The 17,037-nt window shown below is 41.6% G+C and overlaps 1 protein-coding gene across 2 annotated transcripts in view; it reads right to left on the reverse strand.

The window, feature by feature from the left end:
* The window catches only part of satb2 (SATB homeobox 2), a 52,550-nt gene that overhangs the window by 18,526 nt on the left and 16,987 nt on the right, over positions 1-17,037 (reverse strand). For both annotated transcript variants that reach the window (XM_040006769.1, XM_040006768.1), the window contains exons 4-8: positions 4,831-4,957; positions 3,717-3,840; positions 3,015-3,117; positions 1,251-1,301; positions 579-1,171 (exon numbers count right to left, since the gene is read on the reverse strand). In XM_040006769.1, the coding sequence (XP_039862703.1) occupies positions 579-1,171; positions 1,251-1,301; positions 3,015-3,117; positions 3,717-3,840; positions 4,831-4,957 (998 nt within the window). The remainder of the gene's footprint in view (positions 1-578; positions 1,172-1,250; positions 1,302-3,014; positions 3,118-3,716; positions 3,841-4,830; positions 4,958-17,037) is intronic.

Below are 17,037 nucleotides of genomic sequence, written 5' to 3' on the forward strand. Positions count from 1 at the left end.
CAGAGGCTACCTACCACAAAGTGATGCACCAGTAAAAAACACCTGGCCTCTAGACCAATAGGTCTATCAGCCACCTCCCATTACTTTGATCTAATGGGCCGTGCAGTAACCAGTTTAGCACAGCCTGAATGCATCAGGTGTTTGTGCTGCTGCGATGGTGGAGGAGGAGACTGAATGACGCAGCGAGCAACCCAGCCACGCTTCTGATAAGCCCACCAAAAATACCAAAAGGTGGGTGACCATAAATTAGCCGAGTTGTTTTTGTGAGTGTGTGTGTTTGTGAAAATCAGATCAGTGAGGGCAACTGACATTTGTTTCTACCCAGTAAACCTCTTCTCACCTGATATGATCCATATAATGTAAGAAATGTGTGTGGGTATTTTTGGTCTCGTCTGACGGATTAACGCCATTGAATGCCATATTTCAGTTTTCAGATTTAAAAACCTCTGCATACGTTTTATTCAACTAGAAACTTGATTTCCTTTCTCTAGCACATCGCCTTCCTCCTCTTCCTCTCATTTTCCCCTTACAACTTCCTCTCCTGACTCCTTAGCCTTGACCTTTCTCTGCGTTCCTACCTGTGTACGGTTGAAAGCCACACGGGCGAACACAGCCTGGGACACGCTAGCTCTCTTCAGCTCATCCCTGACCTGCTGGTAGATTTCAGAGGAGACTTCAGAAGCAGAGGGGTTGCTTCCAGGGTGGTCACCGCCAGCTTTGGATGGACCACGTGGGATCGGCGGGTGGTTCAGAAACTGTTGGTTGAGAGCTTGAGGGTGCTGGTGAGCCAGCAGGCGGCTCACGGCTAGCTGCTGGTTGATGAGGTGGGCCATGGCGAGCTGCTGCCGTACCAGCTGCGGGGAGAGTTGAGGAGAGAGCAGTCCACCTGGGCCCAGCAGGGGCTGCAGGGCACCAGGCGGCGGAGGTGGGGGAGGAGGAGGCACCTGCCCTGTACGGAGAGGAGGGCTGTGATGGAGGGGACCATGAGGTGAGGGCTGCTGCTGAGGAGGAGGAGGAGGTGGTTGCTGAGGTGTCTGGGAGGGTGCCTGCGAATCTGGAGATTTGAGGAGGGGGCTGCTGGCTCCCAGGTGACCAAGCTGTGCCAGGCCAGCCAGATGAGGTGGAGGTCTCTGGCCCAACACACAGAAGTCGGCCATGTTGTCTCTCTCAACTGGAGATAACCAGAGAGTGTGTTCAAATAAATATCTTCATTTAAGCACAGTGTCAGAAAGATGGATTATATTCCTTACTTTTTATGTCAGCAGCATCTCGTCCAGACCACATCTTCTCCAAGTAATCTCCTGCTCAACAAAACAAACGGAAGATCAGAAGAGTGACATGATGCTGCTGGTGTAAAGCTATGACTTTGCCTCAGCATCCATTTAAAGAAGAGAGCTAAGCTTTTGAGCCAAAGTTAAAGTTCCTAACGTGTCCAAAAATCAATGTAAGTATATACATTTCCATGTGCTGATGCTGATTGTGTCATGGGTTCTCGGCTGAAAGCTCCACAACAGCTCTGAAGAAACTGTCATGTCAACATCTGTGGAGCAGGACTGATGGAGGAAATGTTGAATGTAACTTAACACCAGCTCGTAGCAGGAGCGCAGCAGGCTCCGGCATAACTCCATCCTCTCTCACTTTCTTCTTACATCCTCTCTCCTCTTCTGGCCTAGTGTTTATTCTGTTATTATTACATTATTATAATGTAGCTTTTGGGAGTGGGACAAGCTGGTGTGGTTAAGTAAAAGAAGGGATATTATGGGGACTATATGACTGAATATCACATCCAATCAGTGTCACTGTAACCATTTACATAAAGCCATCCTGATTTCTACTCCTCCACATCTTCTAAGATGCATGATTCACAAGTTGGACTCCAGTTGTAGATATTAAACACAGATACGCATGTATAACTCTAAGTCAGGCTGTAACAATTAAAAGTGATACTTTTATATATATATTGGATATAGCAGCAACAATTGTTTTAATAACTGTGAGACAAAATAATAGTAACAATGACTTGACATTTAACACTTAACATTAGCATAGGTCCCATTACCAAGGCAGACCTCATGGATGGAACTAATCTACTGCTTCTAATCAGTCAACTGAACCTTTTAGCTACGACAATCTAACCTGTGAGCATCTTTCTGGAAAGTGAGAGGCTGAAAATGGCTCTTGTGGGTGACTTCAAACCTACAACACCCTGACCGAGAGAGTGACAGAGTTACTGAGGGCTTCATCCTTTCTCAAATCTAAGGTTTTGCTCTGACTTGTATCCAATATTTTATTTTATTTATTAGTTTTTGCTGGATACACCAGCAGCTGGAATACTGAGCAAGCTCTCGATATTCAGGGCTTGTGTGAGTGTTTGTTTATTCACATAGAGGGCAAGTGGCACCTGGATGGCTTGCAGTGTTAAGTCTTTGCTAGAAGTACATTCTGGAATAAACCACTGAACCTTTTCGCCCACCTATGCTACTGTCCCTCTCTATGGCTTAAGAAACTCAGCCCAAGCTGACCAGTCACGCTTCTTGCGCTCCTCATGTGGTGTATCAAGGGTTGCCATAAAGATGTGTGGTTACATGTAGCTCACATATGTTGTAGCTGCATGGCTAAAATAAAAGTGAGTTGGGCCTTTTAGTAGCTAGTTATAAAATTCTGCTGTCTTCAGAGCTGCATTATAGACAATGTTGGATTAGATGTTGAAAAAATGGTTTCGATCATCTTTTGTCCGTTTAATGTTATAGGAGTGCAGTGTTGCATCAGTGGAGCACTCGTTTAATGCTCTTCATTGCAGCTCTCGCTCAAGAGTTTGCACTCTCAGATAATCTTGTGTGACTTATTTCAAAGTATATTGCAGAAGAAGTAAAACTGTGTTATCATTTCACCAGAAAAGTAGACATTATTACTATTATTATTATTTTACTCCAGAAATCATTTTACAACTCCTTGGCCACTGGTCCAACTACCAGATGATTTAAGAACTCTGGCTCAAACTCTATTAGCCTCACCTTTGATTTTTTTATACTTCTTGTACCAACGACCGAATTCTTGACATTTGGCAGTGGATACGTTGGCATAGTAGGAACTGTTCACTATGGAGGAAATCATGCTCTGAGAGGGAACAAGAGGGGAGAGATAATTAATAACCAGCATAATATGAAATGCTTAGACTCACGCAACAACCACATGGCATGCACACATAAACACATACAACATGCACTCTTGCGCACACACAATAGAAACAGACAAACATTAATCATGACTGGAAGCCACCCATGGAAACTCGAGCCAGTACGGTGCAGCGAGGGAATCTCCAGCCACATACACATATGCTTGCAATTGATGCAGTGATCGACACCCCCACCAGAGATCCATTTAAACACAGTATGCAAACACTTCTCAGACACGAGTGAGAATAGGACCAGGATAGAGGGCCAAACATACAGCTGAGGACTTTAACACGGCACTTAAACTTTTGGGGTGGAGTTTGATTAAAAGCTTGCAACAATAGCTCGTGGCTGTTTCTAAATGTGCCCAAATGGATCTCGTGAGGGCTGTCTGCAGCCAGGGTGTGTGAAGAGCTTGTCACTAAAATACATGTGTAAAGATATCTCTTGTAGAGGATCATTGTACTTAGAGCACTTTTTGCATGCAGATTAACTCCTTGATATGAAGACGCAGTAGAGATGCTACATTCTGGTGAGTCATACCTGTGATAGAGGACACTCTTTGGCCAGAGTACTTTGGTTCATTTCCTTTAGAAGCTCTTTGAGAGCATTCCTGACAGTTGCATGGTTCCACTGTTCGCAGGGCAGATCCTCCAGCTTTGAAAAACTATAGAAACCAAAACCACACATCAGTTTGTTAGGCTCATTTTTGGACAGGAGCACAACCACTAACCTACCTCCACATCTACCTGTAGGTTATAGAGGGAGACAAAAGTAGTTTTGCACTTGTATCAGTTAGCATATTTTATTGTGTCACAGTCACCTCTTTTGACACATAAGGTCAGGGGTTAGATTACTTATCGCCAACGACTGGTTGGTTTAAATCCTACAAGGTTTATTTAAGTTTAAAAAGTAGTTTAATGTTAAACTAAGCCACCATTAGATTCATATTTGCTCATGTAACTCTAAGCAAGAAAAGAAATGTAAACCGGAATGAACACATAACCCCAACCATAATCCAAGCATCATGTATTAACATCAACCACAAACCACTACTTCCCATCTAGGGTCTATCTCCTTTTAATCTTTCTGGTTTTATTTAATTTTAACCTCAAATAAATAATTTCAACTCGGAGCACGAAGCATGCGAAACGTCTGCCTTTGCCATGGATACATGAATAAACATGTAAACAAACCTGGCTGGTATGCGCCAAGACAATAACAATAATAACCCTCTCATCTGGAGTTTATCTGGTTTTATCTACCCATCAAGATTCTGCTTCACCATTTCTCGGGAACCGACAGTTCCTGGCACGCGGGCTCTCCCTGACGGAGACAGATAATAGATAATTCCCTACCGGGTTGTTTAAATAGAACTTTAGTGTTTCAATATTGTTGCTTTCAAATTTGATATATATGGTAAATTCCTGAACTGCAATCAGCTGCAATGACATCAGCAGCCCAGTGGACCAAGTATCTGATCTAAAACACACACACACACACACACACACACACACACACACACACACACACTGTACCCATAAAATACAGACTTACAAGTCTCTGCTACAGTGCTGCACACAGTTTGTTCTAAAGTCTAATGAATGAGAAAAAAAAAAACATCCTCTCACATCTGTCTTTCAAAACACAGTCTGACCTTTGTAGTTGAATGCGTAATGTGACCATGTGGTAAACCTCCATCAACATGTCAGCAACTGTTGCTTCTGGAGCATCAGTCAAAAAGTGAATGGGAAGAGGATTCCACTTTCCCACCTTTATGATGCCTGAAAAGAGAGAGCACATACTTCTGTCAATTTTCAATCATTGTTAAACAACCTTTTGACATCACACAACAGAGGAAGTACAAAACTCAGCAGACTATGATGGAAAGAAAGCAAAAGAGATTTTCACCCGAGCACTCACTGTGACTAGTAAAGTGTTTCATCTCTACAGTGCTGCACGCTAACTGTAGCTTAGAAAAGTGTTGTACATTTTAGACGGCTTGGCTTTGATTGTTATTAACCATGAGAAGTGGTGTTTAAATAAAGAGTGGCCTCCTGTGTGTTGGATGGCCATCACTCTATTGACTGGTGTTTTTCTTTTAAGACAGCAGTTGCAGTCAGATTGAAAAGACTGTCTCTCGTCCACAGCATGTCTTTATCCTGTCTTCCTTCTCTCTCCCCAACCAGTCGGAGCAGATGGCCCCGCCCCTCCCTGAGCCTGGTTCTGACGGAGGTTTCTTCCTGTTAAAAGGGAGTTTTTCCTTCCCACTGTCACCAAAGTGTTTGCTCATAAGGGGTCATATGATCGTTGGGTTTTTCTCTGTATGTATTATTGTAGGGTCTACCTTACAATATAAAGCACCTTGAGGTGACTGTTCTTGTGATTTGGTGCTGTGCAAATAAAATTGAATTGAATTGAACACACCACCTTCACCTACTGTTCAATTTACTGTTTATTGCCCTTGTTTTATTCTGAGAATGTTAGATGGATGGGAATGTTAACAGACACTTTGAAGACTGGGATAATGTACATTTAAAATGCTCTGGAGACACCCACTAGTTAGGAAAGTCCTGCCTTGCCAAGTGGCTCTGACTGAGAAATCAAAAGTATAGCCCGATTGATCTCCCTGTACAACTTAATGGAGACCATCGTTTACAAAATGACAATTTTCTTTTAGATTTCCAAATTTCTTTTCCCAACCAAAGGAGTCTCTTCTGCTGGCCACGAGAAAGAAGCATTTTTAAGGTACTTTCACACAGGCATCATTTTCCCACCCAGAAGCTAAGCATATGATCTAAACAGCCAGTTTAGATCATTCAGGCCCTGCGATATTTATCCCTACATGTTGATTTTATTTCTGTTGCTCAAAAATTGCAATTATTTTTTCAAATCTACACATCACCATCTCTCAGTGTCCTGGTTACATGGATACAGAGTCAAGAGACACAACATCATAAACCCCTCTGCAAATAGATCTGTGAGAAATTCTGCTGCCGGACTGGGCTAAATTGGATTTCGGCTGATGTTTGAAACATTCTGGGGTCTTTGTCAGCGCAAACAGAAACATGCTTTTTCTTTTTGAATTATGAGGCACTCGTGTTTCTGCGGGTCTGCACTGCCATGATACTGTTGATCTCTTGATTTAAGGAATCTAGTTGAATCTCTTTAAGAATATTAGCGTAATACGTACAGTCACACACGAGCATTTCACCTTTACCAGAACACACGAGCAGACACACACAGTACCGCACTCACTCACATGGGTTTTTCATGCGGACTGGCTGGAGCTGTGAAAACTAAACAAAGCTAATCGCATTACTATCCTCTAAATGAGATCCAGACGGGTCCTGAGAAGCTCCCTCGCTCTCTCGCTCTCTTTTTTCATCCCCTTATTCCCTCCCACCTCTCCTCCATATCTCCCCCTGTCCTTTCCTCCCGCCTTTCTCTGAGTTGTCCTCTCTGATCTCCCTCTCTCCTTTAGCTGTGATTACAGCTCAGTTATATCTTTGATTCCACTCAGGCAGAGCTGTGTTGTTAATTATTTGGCCATACAGAGAGAGCTTCATTAAAACCCTATGCACAAAAAAGTCTGAACCCCCTTAAGGGAGGAAAAGAACCCTAGAGCAGCGGCCCCCAACCTTTTTTGCGCCACGGACCGGTTTATGCCCGACATTATTTTCACGGACCGGCCTTTAAGGTGTCGTGGATAAATACAACAAAATAAAACTAGTACCGGTACCGAAAAAAAGAAGATTTATTCATAACGCACCTGAAAAGACCCAGGAAAACCGAGTTAACATTAAAAACGATAACAAAATAACCCTGAAAACCGATAAAAACCCTGAAAACTATACATTTCACACCTGAGCTTCAACTCTCGTGGCCCGGTACCAAACGACTCACGGACCGGTACCGGTCCAAGGCCCGGGGGTTGGGGACCGCTGCCATAGAGGAGCTAAAGACCAGCATGGATACATTTAAGGACTCAAACAGAACTAAATAGTTAGATTTTAGCAGCACAGTGAGCTAAAGTGAATCTGCAGCACATGAAAAAGCTTCTTTTTCTATATGAAAGCTTTAATTGTATTTCTAAAATACTTTTTTCTTGAGTTATTTCACGTACAATAAACCAAGTTTTAATCAAATGTATCAGAAATGCCACGCATCCATATCTTTGGATTTCTTCAATTATGGCATCCAAGCTAATATTCCTAACAGGCCAATCAATGGCTATCTTATCTGAAAGCTTCCCTCGTTCAAAATAGTCTCATCAATATAGTGCTAATTACAACAACAGTCATCTTAAGGTGCCTTATATTGTAAGTAGAGGCCCTATGATATTAGAGAAAGTTCCAACAATCAGCCAATCCCGTGAGCAGCACTTGGTGATGATAGCAAGAGACGTCTGCAGAAGCAGGCCTGGGAAAGAGCAGCCACCTGCCATCATCGGACGTGGAATTAGAGGAACGAGAACAAAGATGTAAATAAGAGGAAAAGGCGTGAAGATGGAAGTTAAAACTGCCTCATGGTCATACGGCTTTGAATCTGCTAAGAACATGTTTACATATGCAGACAGAAGCAATAAAGAAGGTTAAAAAGATTGGAGTGCTCTCACTTCCCACACGTGCACGCACAGTTCAGATGAGGGAAGCTTACGGTGCTTCTAACGGAAAATGTTAATGCAACGTTAAAAGAAATGAACAATCACGCTTTTAAAATCTGCACTCATCAATCATGCAATCGCATGTATATTGTGCGCCTATAAAAATACATGCATAAGGAAGGCAAGGCAGAGGAGCTAAATGCAAGATACACAGAAGTCTAAAATCCAAATCTTTAGTCAGAAGTAGAGAAAGGCTGGCAGTGAGGGAGCAGGCAAAGGGCAATCTCCATTTCACAGCCCAAAAGGATCATGGAAAAAATAAGAAATGCATCAGGAATACAGGGATTGCTCGAAGACCCAATTAAACAGACAAGGTGATCTGTCAGGAGAAAGAAACTGCAGAGTTTATACAGAGAGGTATGCGATCAACTCACTGGACACAGGTAGGGAACAGGTGTGGAAGAAAACAGGTGAGACTAATGAGGGTGTGGCACGCAATAAAGAAGAGGGAAAACGAGCCAAGGGAGGAAATCAAACCGGAAATAATGCAGCACTATATAATATGTGACATGTTCTTTTCTAAAACCCAAACAACAACAGCAGCAGAGAACAGCCTCACCCCCTGGCTACTAATTTTCTGCATGTAGCATCAGCACATCTGAGAACAAGCCAACAATTCCACTGATGCCAAGTTGGGTGGAAGCAAACGGCTGAATAAGCAGACAAACACAAACTCACACAGGACACATGACAACATGCAGAGACGTGGACGCATGCATGCAGCATTTCACATGCAAACACGCACGCACTCACACACTCACGCTCAGTGTGACGGTAAATACATTAATAATTGATTCATCTTTTCTTTTTTTTGGTCTGCTGTTCAATGGGCTCTGCTTCTCGTCTACGTTTAAAAGTAGAAATCATTGTTCCCATTTCCACATTAAAATTCCGCCTCCCAGAGACATGCTTTTATGTGGCCGGCTGGTGGCTTGGCTCATGTCTAAGGGTGCCCATCCACACAAATGCAAATCCAAACACACACTTAATGTCTCTGACTCCTCGTGTCGACACCCGTACAGCCCTGCACGCCACTGGATGCCACTATGCGCGCGCACACTCAGATATACACATGTTAATCCAATTCGGCATTTTAGAGAGGCCGAAGCCGGCACACACATGTGAGACCTCGAAAATGGTTCCAGGTTCTGCCCCTGGAAACACACTGACTGAAATCGCACACGTCAGACTCTGATGTCTATCATCTGAGGTACTCCTCTAAATAAAAATCCATCAGGCTGTCATTTCAGGGAGTGAAACACGTCTTCTGTCTACTCTAACGGCCCAGCGGGAGCGAAAGCTTCAGTAAGCACCAGTTGGTCTTATGATGCAACTCACTGGATACAGAACTCTCTGAGCTCTAAGTTCTCACCAGTGATGACCCTAATCCTAACCCTTTGAAATCAGAGGATGTAATTTTTTTCCTTTTCACTCCCCCAAGTATTGAAAATTGGGAACCACAAAGTAGTCACTCTCAAAAGTTATATTTTTTTTCCAAAAAATTTGGGGTTTTAGTTCACAACTAGGATTTGGGTTATTGCCAGTGCCACTGATTGAGTATATACAATCATGCACTCTTATAAGGCACCAGGCTCTTTATCGTTCTCCAAAGTCTTGGCATTCAAATTGAAAGATATCTAAAGAGACCAACAACTCACATATTCTATGAGGTAAAATTATTATTTCTGTCAACAAGCCAGTGATATAAAGGCTTCAGGTTTTGTTGTAAAGACAATCCTGACTGCAAGTTGCAACTGTTCAAACAGCATACACTCAGTCGTCTGTAGGTAGTACGCTGACTTCTATCTCTATGTTCCTCTTACAATCCTATAGGTTGCCTGTGACCTAGTTAGAGGTCGAGATGGTGCTGGATACATAAATTTCCATTTATGTGGAATATTTGGGCAAACTGGTTATGGACTGTGTGGCTAAAATACAACCATGACCCTAACACTACCCCGAGTGTTTCACTGCTAGCCTGATAAATACTAACAAGTTAAAAACTGATTTTGATCATCTGCCTTTATGAAGCAGTGAGTCCAGTTTTAGAGTGATGTTCACAGACATGACTTTAAAGCTAGATGGTGTTTGGGATGGAGCTCTCGAATGGAAAGACTCGGTTTGGTTTCAGTTAAAAAAAGACGATGATTTTGGTTTTATGTAAATAAACACGTTGTGTCTCAGGTCACTGTGGGCTCTCTGTGTGTTTAAACTCAACAGGATCTTTTCTTAACCTCAACTCACAGTTGCAGTAAAACCTTTGAAAAGTTTCTTTAAAGATACATATTGTACTTGTGAATTTTGACTAATACGCTGATTTTATTATGATCCTGTCTGTGACTCGCCTGCTGCAAAAAGCAAAATTTTCTCATTTCGGTAAATCAAACATTTTTTGCAAGGGCTGCTATGATCATTTCTAATAAAAGGGTCGAAAATAGACCTGGCAAACCTACAAATCAAAAGGTGTCCTTAATAATTGCTTTTCACAGATTCACAAAGCACTAATAAGTAATTTATTAAGCAGTAAAGCTTAGCTTTTAACTGATAAGAATGTGTTATAACAAAGTGGTGTCCAAAATGTAACGACATGCTGTCAGAAGCAATTCACAGCCAGTTTAAAGTCATATGTCCAGTAAACTGCAGCTCTGCAGCACTGACCCTTTTTGGCCTGTTAGACGTGGCACAGCAACAATGCTCTCTCTCTCGCTCTCTCTCACTGACCACTGTTAACTGTTTGCTCACTAAATCCTTAAAATACAGGTCTGCTCTCATCCAATCTATAAAAGCCTTCAAACCCTTATAATTGAAATAAACAATATCTCCCAGTTAATTACTGGGCTAAGCTAATTAAAGAAAGGCCGTGGTCCTTGCCGGGGACTTTAAATACAACGCCGGGACGCAAGAATGCAGGACACAATTCAAACAGGGAGAAAATAGCTGGGACTCTGTGTAATTTTGGTTGTGGACCGCAGGGGAAAAAATGTATAATTTAAGCCAGAAATTATTCATTTAACATAAACGCTTGTTTTAAAAAACAAAAAGTATTCATTTGAGAGAAGCTGAGGAGAAGTGTGTGTGTGTGTGTGTGTGTGTCTAACAGAGAGAGTGTGTTGTGTCTGTGATACTGCATGACTACATGGTATTCCATGCCAAGCGTGCATGCCAGTTTAAGTGCGATTCTATGCCAGTGGATCCTTGCAGGGGTTAAAAAGAGTTTACAAGTAACACGTGAACGTTGCTCAAGTCAGCTGCAGGAGTTTAGTTTGTGTGGAGTTAGGATGTCCCATTCAGTCTAGCTTTTTTTTTTTTATTGTTGTTTGTTCATTGATGTGGACAGGAGACCAATGTGGTCTCACTGTTTTCCATGCACACTGATGAGACAGACAGAGAGAGACCTCCCCTGATACTACTCCCCTGATGCTACTAATGGCATTCATCTGCAGACCACAGCAAACACTTGCTATAGCAGTTAGCGTGCTATTTCAGTGCATCAGTGTTGGATGATGTGCATGTGAGTAAAGTTTATTTTTCTAACTAATTTAACAAGGCTTCAATTGTAGCTCTGAATCTTTCCAACCAGAAGAACAAAAGACGAGCAGCATAAGCAGCTCACAACAATCAGTTTTTAAATGCTCTTCTTTACACTTTGAATACAAACAGACTAATATCAGTGAAGCAGATTGGCCAATTGGTTTAAGATCACCTCACTATTATCTTATAAAGGAAATAAAATATTTTCTACACTCTCAAATCACCTGGGCCTTTCTATATGATTTCATTTTATGCTTTGGCATAGACAGTACCACTAATAATACACAGCGGGATTAAGATGTTCCATTTTTCCATTGTTATTTTTTCTCACCAAAGAAAGCTATTGCAATTATAACTAATTGAGCTGATGGAAACACCCTAGCAGGCTTTAACACAGAGATGTCAGTGACAGTCAGTGACTTCATCTGACTTTGAGGTGAGCAATTGAACCAACTTCCAATGAGAGCAAAGGTTACTGTTGACTGACATATGACATTAGAGGGTCACAGCCGTGGTCAGAAGTTCACTCACACTCAAAAAAGTATTCATCTATAGTGACTTGAAAAATCAAGGATTGGGTGCCCAAGTTTGAATTTATTTTGGGTTTGCATACAGGCTCACACTAATATTTCCTTTTCAAATTCCACCTCTCTTGATAGCTATTAACAATCTTCTAGCATAATTCCAGTCAAAGTTTCAACTTTCTACCTGTTAAGTTGAAGAATTTGGAGGCATTCCTTCTTCACCTTCAATATTCCATCTACTTTGTGTCATGTACTTATACATGGCACAAAGAAGGACTAAAGCACATCAACAAAGCACAGAGAGTATGACGCCACCGCCACCATGCTTAACAGCTGGCATAGTGTTATTTATATTTAGGTTTAAAAGCTTCAATTTTACCTCTCCATAATACTTCTTGTCATTGTAGCCAAGTAGCTCAATCTTTGTTTTGTTTGGCCATAAAACCTTTCTCCAGAAGACATTTAGTTTTTCCCTGTAGAAGGCAACAGTTTTAGTAGTTGTTAGTTGGTACCTTTGCATGATGATGCAAAACATGCTTCACTGTGGTCAGTGATACTGGTGATACTGGTGTTCCAGCAGTGTCGAGTTCATTGCATCTTGGGCCTTGGGAGTTTCTGGGTTGCCAGTTACTTTTCGTTTTTTGTCTTTTTCAAGACCTTGGCAAAGTGGCAGCACATCCAAATGACATGTACGTACATGCAGCTATTTGAAGTGATCATCATGGAATTGGCATTGTTTAGAAATTGCTCCAACTTGTGCAAATCGGCAGTTCAGCATCTTCACCATCAGAGTGTGAGTGTTAGATAGAAAGCAATTACACAAAAAAGTGCTTCTATGAATGCAAGTGTGACTGAGTGGATGAGATACAGTGGGGCAAAAAAGTATTTAGTCAGCCACCGATTGTGCAAGTTCCCCCACTTAAAATGATGACAGAGGTCAGTAATTTGCACCAGAGGTACACTTCAACTGTGAGAGACAGAATGTGGAAAAAAAAATCCATGAATCCACATGGTAGGATTTGTAAAGAATTTATTCATAAATCAGGGTGGAAAATAAGTATTTGGTCAATAACAAAAATACAACTCAATACTTTGTAACATAACCTTTGTTGGCAATAACAGAGGTCAAACGTTTACTATAGGTCTTTACCAGGTTTGCACACACAGTAGCTGGTATTTTGGCCCATTCCTCCATGCAGATCTTCTCGAGAGCAGTGATGTTTTGGGGCTGTCGCCGAGCAACACGGACTTTCAACTCCCGCCACAGATTTTCTATGGGGTTGAGGTCTGGAGACTGGCTAGGCCACTCCAGGACTTTCAAATGCTTCTTACGGAGCCACTCCTTTGTTGCCCGGGCGGTGTGTTTTGGATCATTGTCATGTTGGAAGACCCAGCCTCGTTTCATCTTCAAAGTTCTCACTGATGGAAGGAGGTTTTGGCTCAAAATCTCACGATACATGGCCCCATTCATTCTGTCCTTAACACGGATCAGTCGTCCTGTCCCCTTGGCAGAAAAACAGCCCCATAGCATGATGTTTCCACCCCCATGCTTCACAGTAGGTATGGTGTTCTTGGGATGCAACTCAGTATTCTTCTTCCTCCAAACACGACGAGTTGAGTTTATACCAAAAAGTTCTACTTTGGTTTCATCTGACCACATGACATTCTCCCAATCCTCTTCTGTATCATCCATGTGCTCTCTGGCAAACTTCAGACGGGCCTGGACATGCACTGGCTTCAGCAGCGGAACACGTCTGGCACTGCGGGATTTGATTCCCTGCCGTTGTAGTGTGTTACTGATGGTGACCTTTGTTACTTTGGTCCCAGCTCTCTGCAGGTCATTCACCAGGTCCCCCCGTGTGGTTCTGGGATCTTTGCTCACCGTTCTCATGATCATTTTGACCCCACGGGATGAGATCTTGCGTGGAGCCCCAGATCGTGGGAGATTATCAGTGGTCTTGTATGTCTTCCATTTTCTGATGATTGCTCCCACAGTTGATTTTTTCACACCAAGCTGCTTGCCTATTGTAGATTCACTCTTCCCAGTCTGGTGCAGGTCTACAATACTTTTCCTGGTGTCCTTCGAAAGCTCTTTGGTCTTGGCCATGGCAGAGTTTGGAGTGACTGTTTGAGGCTGTGGACAGGTGTCTTTTATACAGATGGTGAGTTCAAACAGGTGCCATTCATACAGGTAACGAGTGGGGGACAGGAAAGCTTCTTACAGAAGACGTTACAGGTCTGTGAGAGCCAGAGATTTTCCTTGTTTGAGGTGACCAAATACTTATTTTCCACCCTAATTTACGAATAAATTCTTTACAAATCCTACCATGTGAATTCATGGATTTTTTTTTCACATTCTGTCTCTCACAGTTGAAGTGTACCTCTGGTGCAAATTACTGACCTCTGTCATCATTTTAAGTGGGGGAACTTGCACAATCGGTGGCTGACTAAATACTTTTTTGCCCCACTGTATGTTGTATAAAGTGTTCAAGTGGATCAGTAAAGCAGTATATGAGAACCAGTCCATATACCAAGTTCCAGTGATTTTCCCATTGTTTTGTGTATTGATTAATCCAGTGAGTACTAGCAAACAAATCTTTTTTTTTTGTTGGCAAAGAGAAACTACCAGTTTTAGTCACTCGTAATCACTATTTAATTGGACTTGGCCTCGTGAAAATAAAAGACACTTCAGCCATTTATTAAAAGCTTCAAGTGAGTGTGTTTATTTGAGCCTATATGCATACTTTTAAAGAAAACCCCAAATAAATTCTAACTTATGCACCCAAGTCATTAAAGATGTATGTTGTAAAATTATACCACCAAGAAAAAGAACCGTTCAAAGAAATCATTAAAATCCCCAAATTACTGTGATGAGCGTATGTAAGCTTTAGACCAGCGGTCCCCAACCCCCGGGCCTCGGACCGGTACCGGTCCGTGAGTCGTTTGGTTCCGGGCCGCGAGAGTTGAGGCTCAGGTGTGAAATGTATGGTTTTCAGGGTTTTTATCGGTTTTCAGCGTTATTTTGTTATCGTTTTTAGCGTTAACTATGTTTTCCTGGGTCTTTTCACGTGTGTTATGAATAAATCTTCTTTTTTCAGTACCGGTACTAGTTTTATTTTGTTGTATTTATCCGCGACACCTTAAAGGCCGGTCCGTGAAAATATTGTCGGGCATAAACCGCTCCGTGGCGCAAAAAAGGTTGGGGACCGCTGCTTTAGACCACAGCTGTACCTGAGCAACCACAGCCTGGAGCATCAGCTAGCAATAAACCAGCTTAGAGATGGCTACTTGCAACACTGTAAACATTAGATCCAGATTTCCACAACTCACATAAGCCGTTTTTTAGTTTTCTTTATTTAATGTCATCTTTTTTAACCTATATATAATATGCAGCAGTACTTCCTGTATAGACTTATCCTTATCTGTTTTTTTGGTGCTGTGAGCTACCTTAGCAGGCACAGTCAGTTAAATCACAGAAATCTATAGTAGACATATTATAGGACAGTGATTTCCCAACATGTACAGTGGAGCAAATCAGGTCATTTAAATTCAACTCCTACAGGAAGGTCAGCTTAAAAGAAAAAAACGTATTATACTATATTATTAATATTGCATGCATTGCTGCATATGCTACTGTACAAACAGTAGCATATGCGGTCACCAGGATACTATGATGTATCATATTTAGGACGATATGCAAAACAAGATGTCTTTTTGTCCTGAATACCAGGACCTTATATGGCAGATGCATACACACACAAACAATCGAGATTTCAAACAGATGGGGATCTCCCACCATTTTCAAAGTATTGCAATAGCTGTGTTGCTCACTGTCACTCTGTTGTTACCATTTTATAGTGATGTGAGGCAACTCCCGCAGATGGAATATTCTGCATACTTGAGAAAAGACAGCAGTAAATGACACTGTCCTGTTTCAGATGACTACCATGTGTGCAACAATAAATTATAGTTTTTTTTCTTTTTCTCTGCTTCATAAACATTCTCACACATACTGTACGCACACACACACACACACACACACATAGACAATATATTTTTGTCTCGGGGAGACATTCCTGTCCAGCTCTTTGTTGTGTCTTTAATGAGTTTTACAGGCTCTGTCTGTGCTTCAGTTGTGTTTTTGAAGCATTCTTTAGCTTATTGCCACTGTAATAGTTCAGTGTCTGCTCCAAATAGGCAACCTCACATCCACTTTTGTTCTCAGACCACTGATTAGAGGGAGAGTCTTCTTTCATTCTTGTCTTGACCTTTGAGCTGCAGGACATTTAACTCTGACACAGTATTATAGTTTACACTGTGAGCCTCAGTGAAACCTTTGTCATGCTATCAACAAGAGTCAGCATGACATAGCATGTTAAGAATCTAAGTAATAGTATAGTGACAGGATTAGTCTTTCTGTATTTACCTAGTGTTTTACTTTGTTTAGCAGCATCGTTGTTGTTGAGTTTGGGTTCCTTTTGATGTTGACTTAATGTCTGAAGTTTGATTTTGAATTTGATAAAGGAGGGTTTTTTGGTTCAACTGTTATAACACTATTAATAATCTAAGTTACACTCATTTAGGCTACCTTTAAGCTTTCCAGTCTTTATGTTAAGCTAAGCTAATAGGCTGTTTTTTGTAGCTTTTCAAATAGACTAAAAATGACTGATAATCATCACTCTTATTTAGTTTCTAACCCTTAGTTAAGGAGGAATACTCATTTACAAGTATTAATCTCAGGCTACATGAAAGGCTAACTAGCTGCTAGTTAGTTAGCAGCTACCTAGCTGCTAGTTAGCCTCGCATAAAGACTGGAAACAGATGTAGGTTTGCCTTTGAGATAGCTGTTTGCAGCATATTTGTAATATATAATCTAGTTTTACACACATGAACAGGTGTATTTTATGTATGAACCTACTGCAGCCTGAGGCTTACCAAACTCATACTCTGCCCATTCATGCTCTCAAACTTTGATGGTTTGTCTGCGTCTTGGCTGACAAACAAATAATCATTTGCTGCGTAGTTATACTTTAGTTTGGGGGTTTTGGTCTTTGAGAGGACAGCAGACCTGTTAGCGTTAGCACAGTCACATTTATACAGTGTAGCATGTAGATAGTATTCTGACAAGTGTCTTATACAATTA

This window comes from Simochromis diagramma, unplaced genomic scaffold (assembly GCF_900408965.1).
Source record: "Simochromis diagramma unplaced genomic scaffold, fSimDia1.1 OVJJ01000514.1, whole genome shotgun sequence".
Taxonomy (NCBI): Eukaryota; Metazoa; Chordata; class Actinopteri; order Cichliformes; family Cichlidae; genus Simochromis; species Simochromis diagramma.